The 13,354-nt window shown below is 45.3% G+C and overlaps 1 protein-coding gene across 2 annotated transcripts in view; it reads right to left on the bottom strand.

The window, feature by feature from the left end:
- IQSEC3 (IQ motif and Sec7 domain ArfGEF 3) overlaps positions 1-13,354 on the bottom strand; it is a 32,024-nt gene that overhangs the window by 16,755 nt on the left and 1,915 nt on the right. Inside the window, exon 3 of one of the 2 annotated variants that reach the window (XM_053464573.1) lies at positions 4,776-4,844. In XM_053464573.1, the coding sequence (XP_053320548.1) occupies positions 4,776-4,844 (69 nt within the window). Of the gene's footprint in view, positions 1-4,775; positions 4,845-13,354 lie in introns of those variants that run through there. The other variant, XM_053464572.1, reaches the window with a different exon arrangement.

Here is a 13,354-nt window from a genome sequence, read left to right as displayed (position 1 = left end):
GAAGGTCTTTACAGCAGGAAGAATGTATGGCGTGATCTAGGAAGACGAGACGGCCCGTGAGAATTCATAGTAGATATCTGTATGGGTCACTAGTTGGCACCAACTTCTCCCCCAACCATACGTGGATCCACAACTACATATAAAAGAACACCAAAGCCCACGTATAATGCCAGGAGCCAGCGTGTGCAGAGACACGTGAGGCAGAAAGGGCACCTCCAGCGAAGGGTTAATCTAGAACCTGAGTCAACATTGACCTGAGAAACCGTGCAGGACGCAGGACAAACCTGAGATAATTCAAACTGTCCTGCCCTGCTCTGCTCTGTATGGCTATGCGATGCTCTGCGCGATGCCGCGACGCTCTGCCGGGGAATGTCTCCTCTAGTAATCCGGCTGCCGTGGACTACGATTCTAATGATGCATGGACTGCGTTTAGGAATAGATGTCCACATGGGCTGGTGGTCTAGACTAGAGGTCACCCGTTTCTACACAGATGTAAACCACTCGGAACAGGCAGTAGAATGACCTGGACAGCGATATCATGTTCTGGACACCATGAGACTCTTCTAGACAGTATTAGAATGTTCTGGATAGTATTGGAGTGTCCTAGACAGTGTTAGAGTGTTCTGGAAACCATTAGACTCTGCTAGACATCATGTCATGGACAGCATTAGAATGTTCTTGACAGCATTGGAATGTCCTAGACATCATTAGAACGTTCTGGACAGCATTACAGTGTTCTGGACAATATGGCGGAAGCTCGGCACAGAATTAAAATGCTCTGCACAGTATCAGTGTACTCTGCACAGTATAATAATGCATTGCACGGTATGGTGGCGCGCTGAAGGCTATGCTGTCAATTGCATGCTCTGCTGCCCAGAGCAGAGGGTCCTGATCCTGGAGGGAGGGGGCTTGGTGGCTGTGTGAGCAGATGCCTTGACACGATGCTCCGCTCACACACGCCTGGGGGCTCTCCTGAAATGACTCTTCCCTGGATGTGGGGATCCGCTGCGGGACACTTCAGTGTCGGGGCCTGTACAATGACAAACAGCAGCATGTTAGGTGGGGTTCACAGAAGAAAGTAGAATAACACCATGTGCCCTCACAGCGTGCAACCTCCAACATGCTGCTGTTTGTCTGGACCAGGACAAAGAGTCAGGAACCTACTTGGAGGAACGTTTCTAAAGATCTCCACCCTGACCATACGAGAACCCAATGAGGAGTTCTACTCGTTAAGAGAAGAAGAACCTCAAGACCATTAGCTATATGTCAGGGTATTCACCAATGATTTTAAAGACCAGATCTTCTTCTAGTGGAACCTCTCCAAGGTGACTTTGGACCTGACTCAACACTCGACGGTTTAGGTGCCGCCTCTCTAGTTTGTTACATGTATCCAGCTCTCTAGTTACCAACAAGTCATCCAGTTGCTACTTCTCCATGAACATCACCTAACGACTGTCTAATTCCACGTCCGCGAAAAGACAGTTTTAGCCTTAAAATATGTTTAGGCAGCTCCTCGAGACCTCCCTGAGATCTTCTCCATTAAGAAATAAGATCCCTCAGCCCATGGCTACCAGCTGGACCTCAAGCTCGCTATGATTTAGGAAGTAGCGGCCGATCAGAGGATTTATCTGCAAAGCTGTAACAGCAAGAGCCGTCATATATCCGCCAGCTGGCATATATTACACATGTTAAAGTCTGATGACCTCCTGGGGCGAAATGCGTCTGCACAAAAGAGGCAAACCCTGGAAGGACACCATGATACCCCGGCTTGACTTAATAAATGCACAGTTTTTTTGCAAGCGGGTCACCAGAGTAGAAATTATGTATCGAGGTGAATCACTCACGCATATTAATGAGATTACTGGAGGGATTTACATACTCATTCCCATACCTGCCAGCACGTATCTATAGCAGAGGATTTAACCCTTTACACTACCCTTCAAAGGTTTGGGGTCATATGAGAATGTCCTTGTTTTTTGCAAATTTTGTCCATTAAAATAACATGAAATGGATCAGAAATCCAACGCAGACGGGGTTAATGTTGTAAATGACTATTGTAGCTGGAAACGGCTGATTTTTAATGGAATATCTTCTTGGCATACAGAGGCCCTTTTATCACTCCCATCACTCCTGTGTTCCAATGGCCCTTTATCACTCCCATCACTCCTGTGTTCCAATGGCCCTTTATCACTCCCATCACTCCTGTGCTCCAATGGCCCTTTATCACTCCCATCACTCCTGTGTTCCAATGGCCCTTTATCACTCCCATCACTCCTGTGTTCCAATGGCCCTTTATCACTCCCATCACTCCTGTGTTCCAATGGTACGTTGTGTTCGCTGATCCAAGTTTAAGTTTAAAAGGCTGACTGATGGTTAGAAACCCTTTTGCAAATTATGTGACAGCCAGAAATGTCTTTGCATTCCATAAAAACAGTGACCCCAAACTTTTGAGCTGTAGTGTGCATTTAATTATATATAAAAGCAATCATGGTAAATGTAATAATTTTGTCACTGATGACCTATAAATTATATGTAAAAACAAGCTGCTGTCACTCAGCCCTCTCCCCTGGGGTCTCCCCCCATCCCCCCCCCCCCGCCCCGGCTTATCTCCAGGTGCTTCCGATGCCCCCTGGAGGGTTCTTACTGCATCATCACTGCAGCCTTTTCAGGTTGATTACGTGATACATAAGTGGGGGGAAATACTGTTTTATCAAGCAGGGCATTGGGCTCAGAGAGCAGTTTATTACACATTAACCCTTCATCTACCACCCCGAGGTGTCAAGTTATTTGTAATGTCAGGAGTTTTACTTTACTGAGAGTGTGGTGGATAAGTGGAACAGCCACCCGGGAGAAGTGGTAGGTGTTAATACAGTGAGGGAAATTAAACATACATGGAATAAGCATATGGCTCCTGAATCTAAGAAGAGACCAACAACTGATTAAGGATTGAGTCTTTACAGCAGGAAAAACGGGGTCTGATTACATATAGCGAATATATATAGTGTAAGTAGTGTTGATCCAGGAAAGATCTGATTCCAGGCAGTGCTGAGAAGGATTGTTTTACCCCGTTTGAGGTATAATTAGAATGAATGTCATTTCTCCTTCATCTGGATAAAGATATAAAAACATTTTGAAACAGACGGACACGCTGAGCCTGTATCGCCTTCCAAACTAATTAACATTGTAACAGTTACTGTGAGAACCAAACGCTGATTTCCACCACTGTTTGTCTGCTTCCAACCCCCCCCCTTCTCACCCCATGTCTTATTTCACCCCATTGGCAAAAGTTTCTTATCTAAATCCCCCATTTTTCCCCATTAAGCAGGACTTCTATTTTTCCAACCCCCATTGTCAACGTTTTAATGTGAATGAGTTTGATGTGTTCATAATATGTGGCAAGGAAACATGCATCCATAATGCGTGTAAATGGAATGTATTTCCAAAATGTGTGAGAATGGAACATACTTCCATAATATGTGTGAATTGAACATACTTCAATAATGTGTAGGAATATTCAATTACATGGAGGAATATTCCTCCATGTAATGTGTGTGAATGAAACATGCCATAAATGAAACATGCCATAATGTGTGTGAATGAAACATGCTTTCATAATGTGTTTGAATGGTACATGCTTCCAAAATGTGTGTGAATGGAACATGCTTCCATAAAGTGCAAGAATGGAACATCCTTCCATAATGTGTGGGAATGAAACAGGCTTCTATAATGTGCAAGAACAAAATATTCCTCCATGTAATGTGTGTGAATGAAACATGCCATAAATGAAACATGCCATAATGTGTGTGAATGAAACATGCTTTCATAATGTGTTTGAATGGTACATGCTTCCAAAATGTGTGTGAATGGAACATGCTTCCATAAAGTGCAAGAATGGAACATCCTTCCATAATGTGTGGGAATGAAACAGGCTTCTATAATGTGCGAGATCAAAATATTCCTTCATGTAATGTGTGGGAATGAAACATGCCTCCATAATGTGTTGAAACTGACTGTATCTCCATAATGTGTTAAAATGATACACATCTCCATGTGTGGGAATGAAACATGCTTTCATAACAGAGCATTCCTCCATAATATGTAAAAATGGATCGAGCTTGCATAATGCATAAGAAAGGAACATGTCTCCGATTCTCCATGATGTGTAGGAATGGAACATGCCTCTATAGTGTGTGGGAATGGAACATGCCTCCATAGCGTGTGAGCATGTGGGATTCCTAAGTAATGCTGTGTTGTGTAGAAAGGATAATGTAGATGAATAATTTTTTTAATTCATATTCATAAAGAATGTATAAAAAACAAATCACACGATATGAACATGAGCCCCCGTACCCTTGTATTATAACTGGCAGAGGATTTTTAGGTGGTATAATGAGACCTCCATCTCTCATTCATGCGTAAAAAAAAAAAAAGGTTTAATGCTAACCTGCTGCTGATGATTTCCTTCAGGAAGCCAAAACGTATGTTTTCATCGGGTAAGAGGATTAATTCTACAAAGTCACGAATATTAAATCCGGAACATAAAAATTTATTAAAATACGTTACTGTTGTTTTAAACTGTCTTAGTTTGATATTTTGACTGTCCCCTGTTACAGCGCTACAGAACCTGCTGGCGCTATATAAATGTAATATTACAGTACTTATGAAATGCTTTAATATCCAGTCTTCACCGGGGGGGGGGCATTTAAACTACCCCTTTTATTACCATGCAGGACAATAACAGCTCCTACAGAGCAAGCATAGAGCATTTATCTCACCTTGGCGGAGATGGCTTCTGTTCAGCGTCGGCAACAGGACAACAGAACTGATGTAAAACTGTCTCATTCCTGGAAAAAAAATAGTCAGAGAGGAAAAAAGTCAAAGAATGAGACTAAACAAAGCGATAGCAGGAGAATTCATGTTTTATGACTCCCACCTCTGCCACCAAAACTATGCCTATTTTTCATTCTGTACATTCTATAAAAGTACTCCATAAAACTGAAGGTCCCATGATGAACATCCGCACATTCATTCGATTTGTGTCTATAAGACATAAAGGTCTGTGCCAGATATTCTTGATCAGCCCAGGATGCATTGCTTCCTATATCAATACTAATAAAAGATGACATTGGTCAGACATAATAGGGTCTACTCCCAATGCATGCTAATTCAGTAACATTAACAGCACCCTTCATTCACACACACTTATCCATCTGTCATTCCTATTTAGGAATATCTAATTCCCTTGCGTTACTAATGTATCATTCCTTCATGTATGTTACTGATAACCTGGATACGTGTGTGTTTTTTTCACTTTTTTTAATTACTTTTAATCAAAACTACCTTTTTTTGTTCTTTAATCAGTTTTGGATATATTTGGTTTAAGGGTAAGGGACGTTTCAATCGAATGAAAGCTGGGTTATGCGGCAAAAGGTGGTATTTGAAGGCAGATACAGAATCATTATGAAGTGTAATAGGATATCAAACGTGTTTTCCTATTCCTTTAACGACTCAACAAGACGCTGACAGATGGGCGCCCAGTCCCAGAATAGAACGGAGATTCAGAGCAGGTGGCCATTATTTATATGGGATATTGGCCAGCGTCGTCACGGACCCCGCCAGGCCGGCGAAGGCTGTCCCTTTAACTCCTCGCTCTGTAATTACATTCACGCGCTGTAACAGTGATTCTAATGAATAAATTACACCTCTCAGCGGCCGCCCGTATTCACAAGAGCGCCTCTCAATTTAGTCACTTACAACGGCCGCCGCGCCCCCCCCCCCGGACAGCCTGTCGGCGGTGCGAACGGACTACATCACCCATCATGCTTTGCAAGGCGCAGCAGGGTATACCTCCCCAAAATCTTCTTATGTCTGTCACAGATGTGAGAAGCTGACCTAGATGAACGGGAACTGGAATGCGATGCTGCATCGAAATAATTGCAACCCTGCATGGCCTGTTTTTTTCCCCAATGTACCCAGCATACCTCCCAAGTGTCCTGGTTTTGTCGGACAATCCCAAATTTTCTTGGCCGGCCAATCTCCTTTCCATCTCAAGTCACATGCCCTCCCCCGTCAGCTGTCCCGCTCTGGACACCTGAAACATTGGGGTTTATGTCGGAGTGACCTGATATTAATACATATTGCGGGTTATGTATAAAGAAAGTGATTCTGGGTTTAATGCATATGATAGCTGCGTGGTCCCTGTGGAATCCCCCCCCCCTTTGCATTTGCCTCTCTCTCCAGAGAGCTGCGGAAACGAGTCCGTCCGCGATATTCTACACTCTTGGAGTACTTCTGCAAAAGGGCGGAGCCACTGCACAGACCGCCTCTCCCCGTTCCTCCAATCAAACAGAAGAGGCGGAGCTGCAGAGAAAGTATAAAGACATTGGCAGAGCGCGTGAGAGAGAGTGTGAGAGTGCGAAAGCAAAAACAGTGTTTTTGGGGGGGTCTTATAATCGAGTAAATACGGTATATATATATATAGTATTAGATATTATATAATGAATTATATATATTATATATATAACAGCTCCACACATCCCCATTACCATATAATAATATTTACGCAATAATAGCCACCGACACAAATCCAAGGCCGTGATCCGTAACCAATCTTTGCCGTTTAACCTCCCGCAGCGCCCTCTCAACATACCGCAAGAGGCTTTAGTTGCCGTGGCAACTAGACACGTCACTGACAACGTAATTAATCGCACGCTCACGGTCTTTACGTGTGCGTCCCAATGCGGTTTGCGTGTATTTTTTTTTTTTTTATATCATAGCTTTTTGAACGGGGGACTCCCGAGGCTAATGGTAGGCTGTCAGCAAATAATATTACTAATTGCAGAGGGAGAAATTTACAGACCGGGAAACGGAGTAATTATCGGAGCGCCCCCGCTGACCTCTCTGTTAACCGCTTGTGCGGCTGATGATATATGTATATGCTTCAGGTTACATCCAGCTTTCAGCATAACATCCATAGATCCCGGATTTCCGACAAAAGTCCCTAGCCATGATTAGCGTATCCTAAATTCATGCCAGCTATAAACAGGTACTTGACTGTAGCGTTAGACTGTTTATAAACCGTTTAGTGGACGATGCCCTTCCCTGCCTATTCTTTTGTTGCTTTCGGTTAAAGCTGCGGCAATTATTTGCAATAATCCAAATAATTGAATTAAAATTTTCAGTTCGTTACAATTGTTTTTGTAATTGGAAACCATTAATTCCTTAACAATATTCTTAAATAAAATTGCATTTGATTAGAAAAAAAAAACGGATGAAGAAATGAGATCACTGGGAAAAAAATGTTTTAATCAGTAAATATATATATATATATTTTTTAAAAAGTGCGAAATGAATAGAATGTGATATTGTGGTACGGCTCAACGTACGCAGTCATATATAAAATAATAATATTATCGCATAATAAATACTTCTGGAGATCGGCCGCTATTGTTTACCTTTATGAGCGGAAAATGGCATTTTTGGAATTTTGCGATTATTTCTAAAGAAACTGGTCGCCATGAATGAAAGGAAAATACGGAGTTGCCCTCCTCCATGGACACTGATTGGCTTCCCGAAGCAGCCAATCCCGAAAATGATAATTTCCGATATTCTCACCCACTGAGAGCGGCCATCTTGGCTACTTAGCAAAGTTATCAGTCGCTATGAAGAATGAGAGAGGTGAGAAGGGCCAACCAAATAACCATACCTGGAAACTTAAAGGCTCCGCCTACCTATCTTTGAGGGGAGTGGCTTTATCAGCATACCTTGGGTTTCGCCCGGAGACTCCGGAAGAAGCTCCGGGTTGAACGAGAGGGGTCCAAAAACACGCCCCACTCCCCGCCTATTTCCCCTTTAATTGGGGGGGTGTCCCACAACATTAGCGGGAACGCCCACTGACGTCAGCGGGTTGCCGAAGCCTAGATGTTCCCAAGTATGCCTGTAAGGGGCTGGGTTATCCATGTATGTGGGCAGGACTAGTTGCATACATGGGCGTGGCTAACCCCAACCAACTTTGTATGGGGCAGGAGGGCAATAGGAATGGATGTGCCTAAACGCAAAGAATGTAAATGTATTGTAAGCGCGCATGCACATTTTCACCATTAGGTGGCAGCATCAGGGCGCATAGAATGGCGCAGCCGAGAGAGACAGTCTATTAGGAGACTGCGGGAGAACAGACGGCACGTAGATCCCTCCAGCCACCGCGGCCGCCGAGAGGGAATTAGCCATTCTCGTCTCTCGCTGTCTGTTACGCCGCGGACAGCCACTTTAATTGGATAATCAGGCAATTTGTGGAGCTTCTGTCTTGGATTCTGTGATTTGTTATGAACCATTAATGTCAGGCACCCAGCCATTCCGCCGCGCATGGACAGCGATGGCTGATCTTAAAAAAAAAATAATTATTAATAATATCCGAAACGGCTTGTATCTCGCAGCCCGGAGGGCCGGGAGCGCGCCTGCCGCTGCTGAAGGACGACGAGAAGGAGACGCGATGCAAAACAGCCCCGATTTACTCCATGTTGTTCTCCAGGACAGATAATCCGATCGGCGATCAGTTTGGGCAACAACAAAAAAGCAATTACCGCTGGGCTTCACAAACATACATAGAACCTGCCGGCAGACCGGCCCCCTTCGGCCCCCGCCTACTCCTGCTATAAAGACTGAAACCTTATTCAGTCGTTGGTCTCGTCTTAGATTCAGGAGCCGTATGCCTATCCCATGCGTGTTTAAATCCCCTCGCTGTATTACCCTCTACCACTTCTACTGGGAGGCTGTTCCATTTATCTACCACCCTCTCAGTAAAGTAAAAATGTTTTCCCAAGCACACCAGAATACGCTGGCAGTTCAACCGCAAAATTCTGTTTTTATTCTGGTTTTGTAAAATAAAATTATTATGAAATTCTGATTTTTTTCAAAAAATAAAATGATTTAAATTATTATGAAATACAATTATTTAAATTATTAGAAAAATACTCAAATTAAATAAAAATAAATAAAAACATTTTTTAGATAAAATAAAATTATTTAGATTATTATTTAAATAAAGCTAAATAATTTTTTTTCAAATTCAACCTCTCATTTTTTTTAGCGACGATCGAGATTGCGGGTAATCCATCTCTCGGGCCCGGCATCAGGGTTTCCTCCCCTACCCCCTGATTGCGGTCTCACCGCGGAGGGGACGCCGCCACAGAACACTGAATCACGTTTAATAACCGCATCCTAGTAATTACAATCTGAACTCCAAGGGGGTCTCGTCCGTGTGCATCCCCCCTACCCCCCTCCCAGAACACAGATAAAGCGTGTACAGACTGAAGAACACAATGCCGCCTTATTAGATAGTAAGCTCCTTTTATTACATGTCAAGAGACGGCCTCCGGCCTGGCCCGCGGGGGTCTCCTGCTGCGTGTGCGCTCTCTTGTCACTAATGAGTCTCTCGCTCCTCGTAACACGGGTTTGCTCGGGGGATTCGAGTGCTGCCTCCTCACACGGAAAGGCAGATCCTCCTACTCTGTGCTAAATAATAAAACATCCATTTCCAGGCTGTATCTCGTGCAGGCGTGCTGTGCACACGCGGGGTACCGTGTTCATTAGAACATATTAACGCACGCTCGGGGGCTCTGCATGGCGGCTATGCAATGCCACGGCCTCCTGGTTAACAGGAGATCTCTAGAGCGTGCGGAGAATAATGCGCATTTCAGGTCCCAACTCTACTGGAGGGCGGACTCACTAAGGGTTTCCAGTTTAAACCAGTATATGGCCCACTCACGGCCTGCACTTCATACACGCGTGTGGGTTTATTCCATGACACGGACATAAGAAACACATTATCGTTTTAATGTAAATTGGAGGTCTCATTTTCCTTCTAAGCCCGCCTACTTTTACAGACCACGCACAGGAAGTGTACTTAAGCACACTTCCTGTTTTCAGTAGAAGCAGAGGGAGGGGGTACGTTTAGAGGTACGTAACGCTCTCTGCACCAGGATTCCCCCAGTTTAACCATTATAAATAAATACCATGCAACACGCTTGTTCCATGATAGTAGGCGTGTCCATGCGTGTTGCATAATTTCTATTTATAAGGGTTAAACTGGTTCTGATGCAGATTGTTATACGTTACATGTAACTCCTCGTTAACATGATCTTATCAGGGGTGAACCTAGGTTTAGTGACACCCCCCCCGACTTTACACACACCAACATGTAAACTTGCTCCAACACACACACACGCTAATATTATACACCTACCCTAGGTTCAATCCTGATACTCATGCTTAACACTATACTTGCACACACAAACGCTGACACCATGCACTCGCACACTTACATCATATGTGCACACGCGCTAACACCATATGTGCTCACAAACACGCTAACAACATATGTGCTCATACACACATGTAAACACCATACACTGAAACGTGTTAACCCCTTACATTAACACGCACTCACTTCAACACCATACACTAGTACACGCACACTCTTAACCCCATACACTTATAAGTACATACAGTGTACACGCCCTCACCTCAACCAATCAACAACATTCATGGCTATGAAGTCATCTAAATATGAGCGCCGCGTACTGATCTGGCAACCGCCATCATGCACCAATTAGAACATTTGGATAACAAGCAGGAGAGCACAGCCCGGCAGGAAGAACGGGCAGACTAGACGGGGGCCGAATGGGGCCGATCGTCCTGCAGATTCTATGTTTCTGCTAGGAGACCTTCAGCACCATGGACAGCGGCCCCATTCTGCGAGGCTCACGGGAGTACAAGACTCATCATAACCTCACTCTCTTCCAGAAGAGAAACATTCTATCTGCCAGCTGTCCCTAATCCTTGAGGACAGTCCCTCGATCCAACACGGATTAATTGTAACGTTAAACCGTCTCTCGCTGTCCGTGTAACTAAAGAGAGATTTTCCAGCCTTTTTTTAGTGCGCTTATTGCACATCACGCACACGCATATATACATACATACACATATATACATACACACACACATACATATATACATATGTGTGTACATACATACACACACATACATATATACATATACATACATGCATACATACATACATACACACATATATATATATATACATGAGATCTGCTGCCGGCCGCACATGGAAGTCTCAGGGATACCGTGTTCTGCGCTGCGTTAGTGCAGCACTCCTATTCTAGAACATACACGCGTGTGGGCTTCTGAACATGCGTGTGCGTGTTTCTCCGAGGGTCTCTGGAAGGAGCTGCGCAATCCAATACAAATGAAATTCCCCTAGAGATGTTGGGGGGGGATGGGTTAGTTCTCTCTCTTGCCCACGTTCTCCGCGAATAGACAGTAAGCCGGTGGGGGATACGGATTAGGGGAGTTTTATCTAGAATTATCTAGATATTATTATTTTTTTATATGCGTGGGACGTGATCTATTCTTGCGCAACGGGGCCCAAACCATAAAAGCCCCCCCCCAAAAAAAAATAGATTATCTTCGTTCTGCGTTCTAGATGGTTCTAGATTAGGGGGAAAATATCGAGATAAAAATTCTAGAAAAATATCAGCCAAAAATAAATAAATGAATAAATAAAAAAGTACAAATCCATTAGTTGCTATAGCGATAGCACTAAATATAACACAATGCTCTAGAACTATTCAAGTCCTGATACTGCTGCGCATTATGACCACTCCGTATACAAGTACTGCGTATTGGAACACGCAAGTCTATAAGATAACTTAGTATTGTCGGGGATCTGAGAAGGTGGTGGATCAATGAAACAGCCTCCCAGCAGAAGTGGTAGAGGGTAATACAGTGAAGGGATTTAAACACGCATGGGATCCGCATACGGCTCCTGAATCTAAGACGAGACCAACGACTCATTAAGGTTGGTACGTCAGGAAGAACGGGCTGACCAGATGGGCCGAATGCAACGACCACACAGTGTTTTCTAGCTTGGCTTCGGCAGCGGGGAGTGAGTACACGCTCACGCAGAGACCGGCTCGGGAACGGCGAGTAACTGGAGGGCAGCGGAGCGCTGCAGAGCGGGGGGGGGTCTGCAGAGCGGGGGGGTCTGCAGAGCAGGACGTCGCACCGTGAAGCGCATGGAGGGGAATCACATACAATTCCGACAAAATCCAGAGCTGGTGACCTCTCTCTGTCCTGCGCGGAATCGGCTTCCATTACCCACAATCCCCCACACATCCAGATTCACCGCATGTAGAGCTGCACCAGCAGGCGACCCCCCACTCCGGGGACCTCCATCTCTCTCCATACTGCGCTCCACACCGCGCTCCATACAGTACTCCATCTCTCTCCATACACCCCCCCATACCACACTCCATACCGCACTCCATACAGTACTCCATCTCTCTCCATACACCCCCCCATACCACACTCCATACCGCACTCCATACAGTACTCCATCTCTCTCCATACACCCCCCCATACCACACTCCATACCGCACTCCATACAGTACTCCATCTCTCTCCATACACCCCCCCATACCACACTCCATACCGCACTCCATACAGTACTCCATCTCTCTCCATACACCCCCCTCATACCGCACTCCATACCGCACTCCATACAGTACTCCATCTCTCTCCATACACCCCCCATACCGCACTCCATACCCCGCTCCATACAGTACTCCATCTCTCTCCATACACCCCCCCATACCACACTCCATACCGCACTCCATACAGTACTCCATCTCTCTCCATACACCCCCCCATACCACACTCCATACCGCACTCCATACAGTACTCCATCTCTCTCCATACACCCCCCATACCGCACTCCATACCGCACTCCATACAGTACTCCATCTCTCTCCATACACCCCCCCATACCGCACTCCATACAGTACTCCATCTCTCTCCATACACCCCCCCATACCGCACTCCATACCGCACTCCATACAGTACTCCATCTCTCTAGATACACCCCCCCATACCGCACTCCATACAGTACTCCATCTCTCTCCATACACCCCCCCATACCGCGCTCCATACAGTACTCCATCTCTCTCCATACACCCCCCCATCCCGCACTCCATACAGTACTCCATCTCTCTCCATATCACGTTCCATACCGCACTCTATACCCCGCTCCATACCGTACTCGCTAATGGAGACCAAAACCAAGGGCAGGTGTTCTAAGCCTTCTGCATCTAAAGGGTTAAACGCACGGCTCTGACGGGGTCCGAGCTCCATGCTGTCTATGACACCGCTGATGCTCTCAGATCCTCGCGGAGTACGATGTGTGAGCGTCGGCGAGTCCGGGGTCAACGTTCCGGTCCCGGCCATCTGACACCACGGACGTCACCTATGGGTTCTAGGCTGACCTCCGACCCCAGGAGCA

The sequence above is a fragment of the Spea bombifrons genome, chromosome 4 (assembly GCF_027358695.1).
Source record: "Spea bombifrons isolate aSpeBom1 chromosome 4, aSpeBom1.2.pri, whole genome shotgun sequence".
Taxonomy (NCBI): domain Eukaryota; kingdom Metazoa; phylum Chordata; class Amphibia; order Anura; family Pelobatidae; genus Spea; species Spea bombifrons.
Note: the sequence above shows the minus strand (reverse complement) of the source record. Positions and strands in the feature narration are given on the sequence as shown.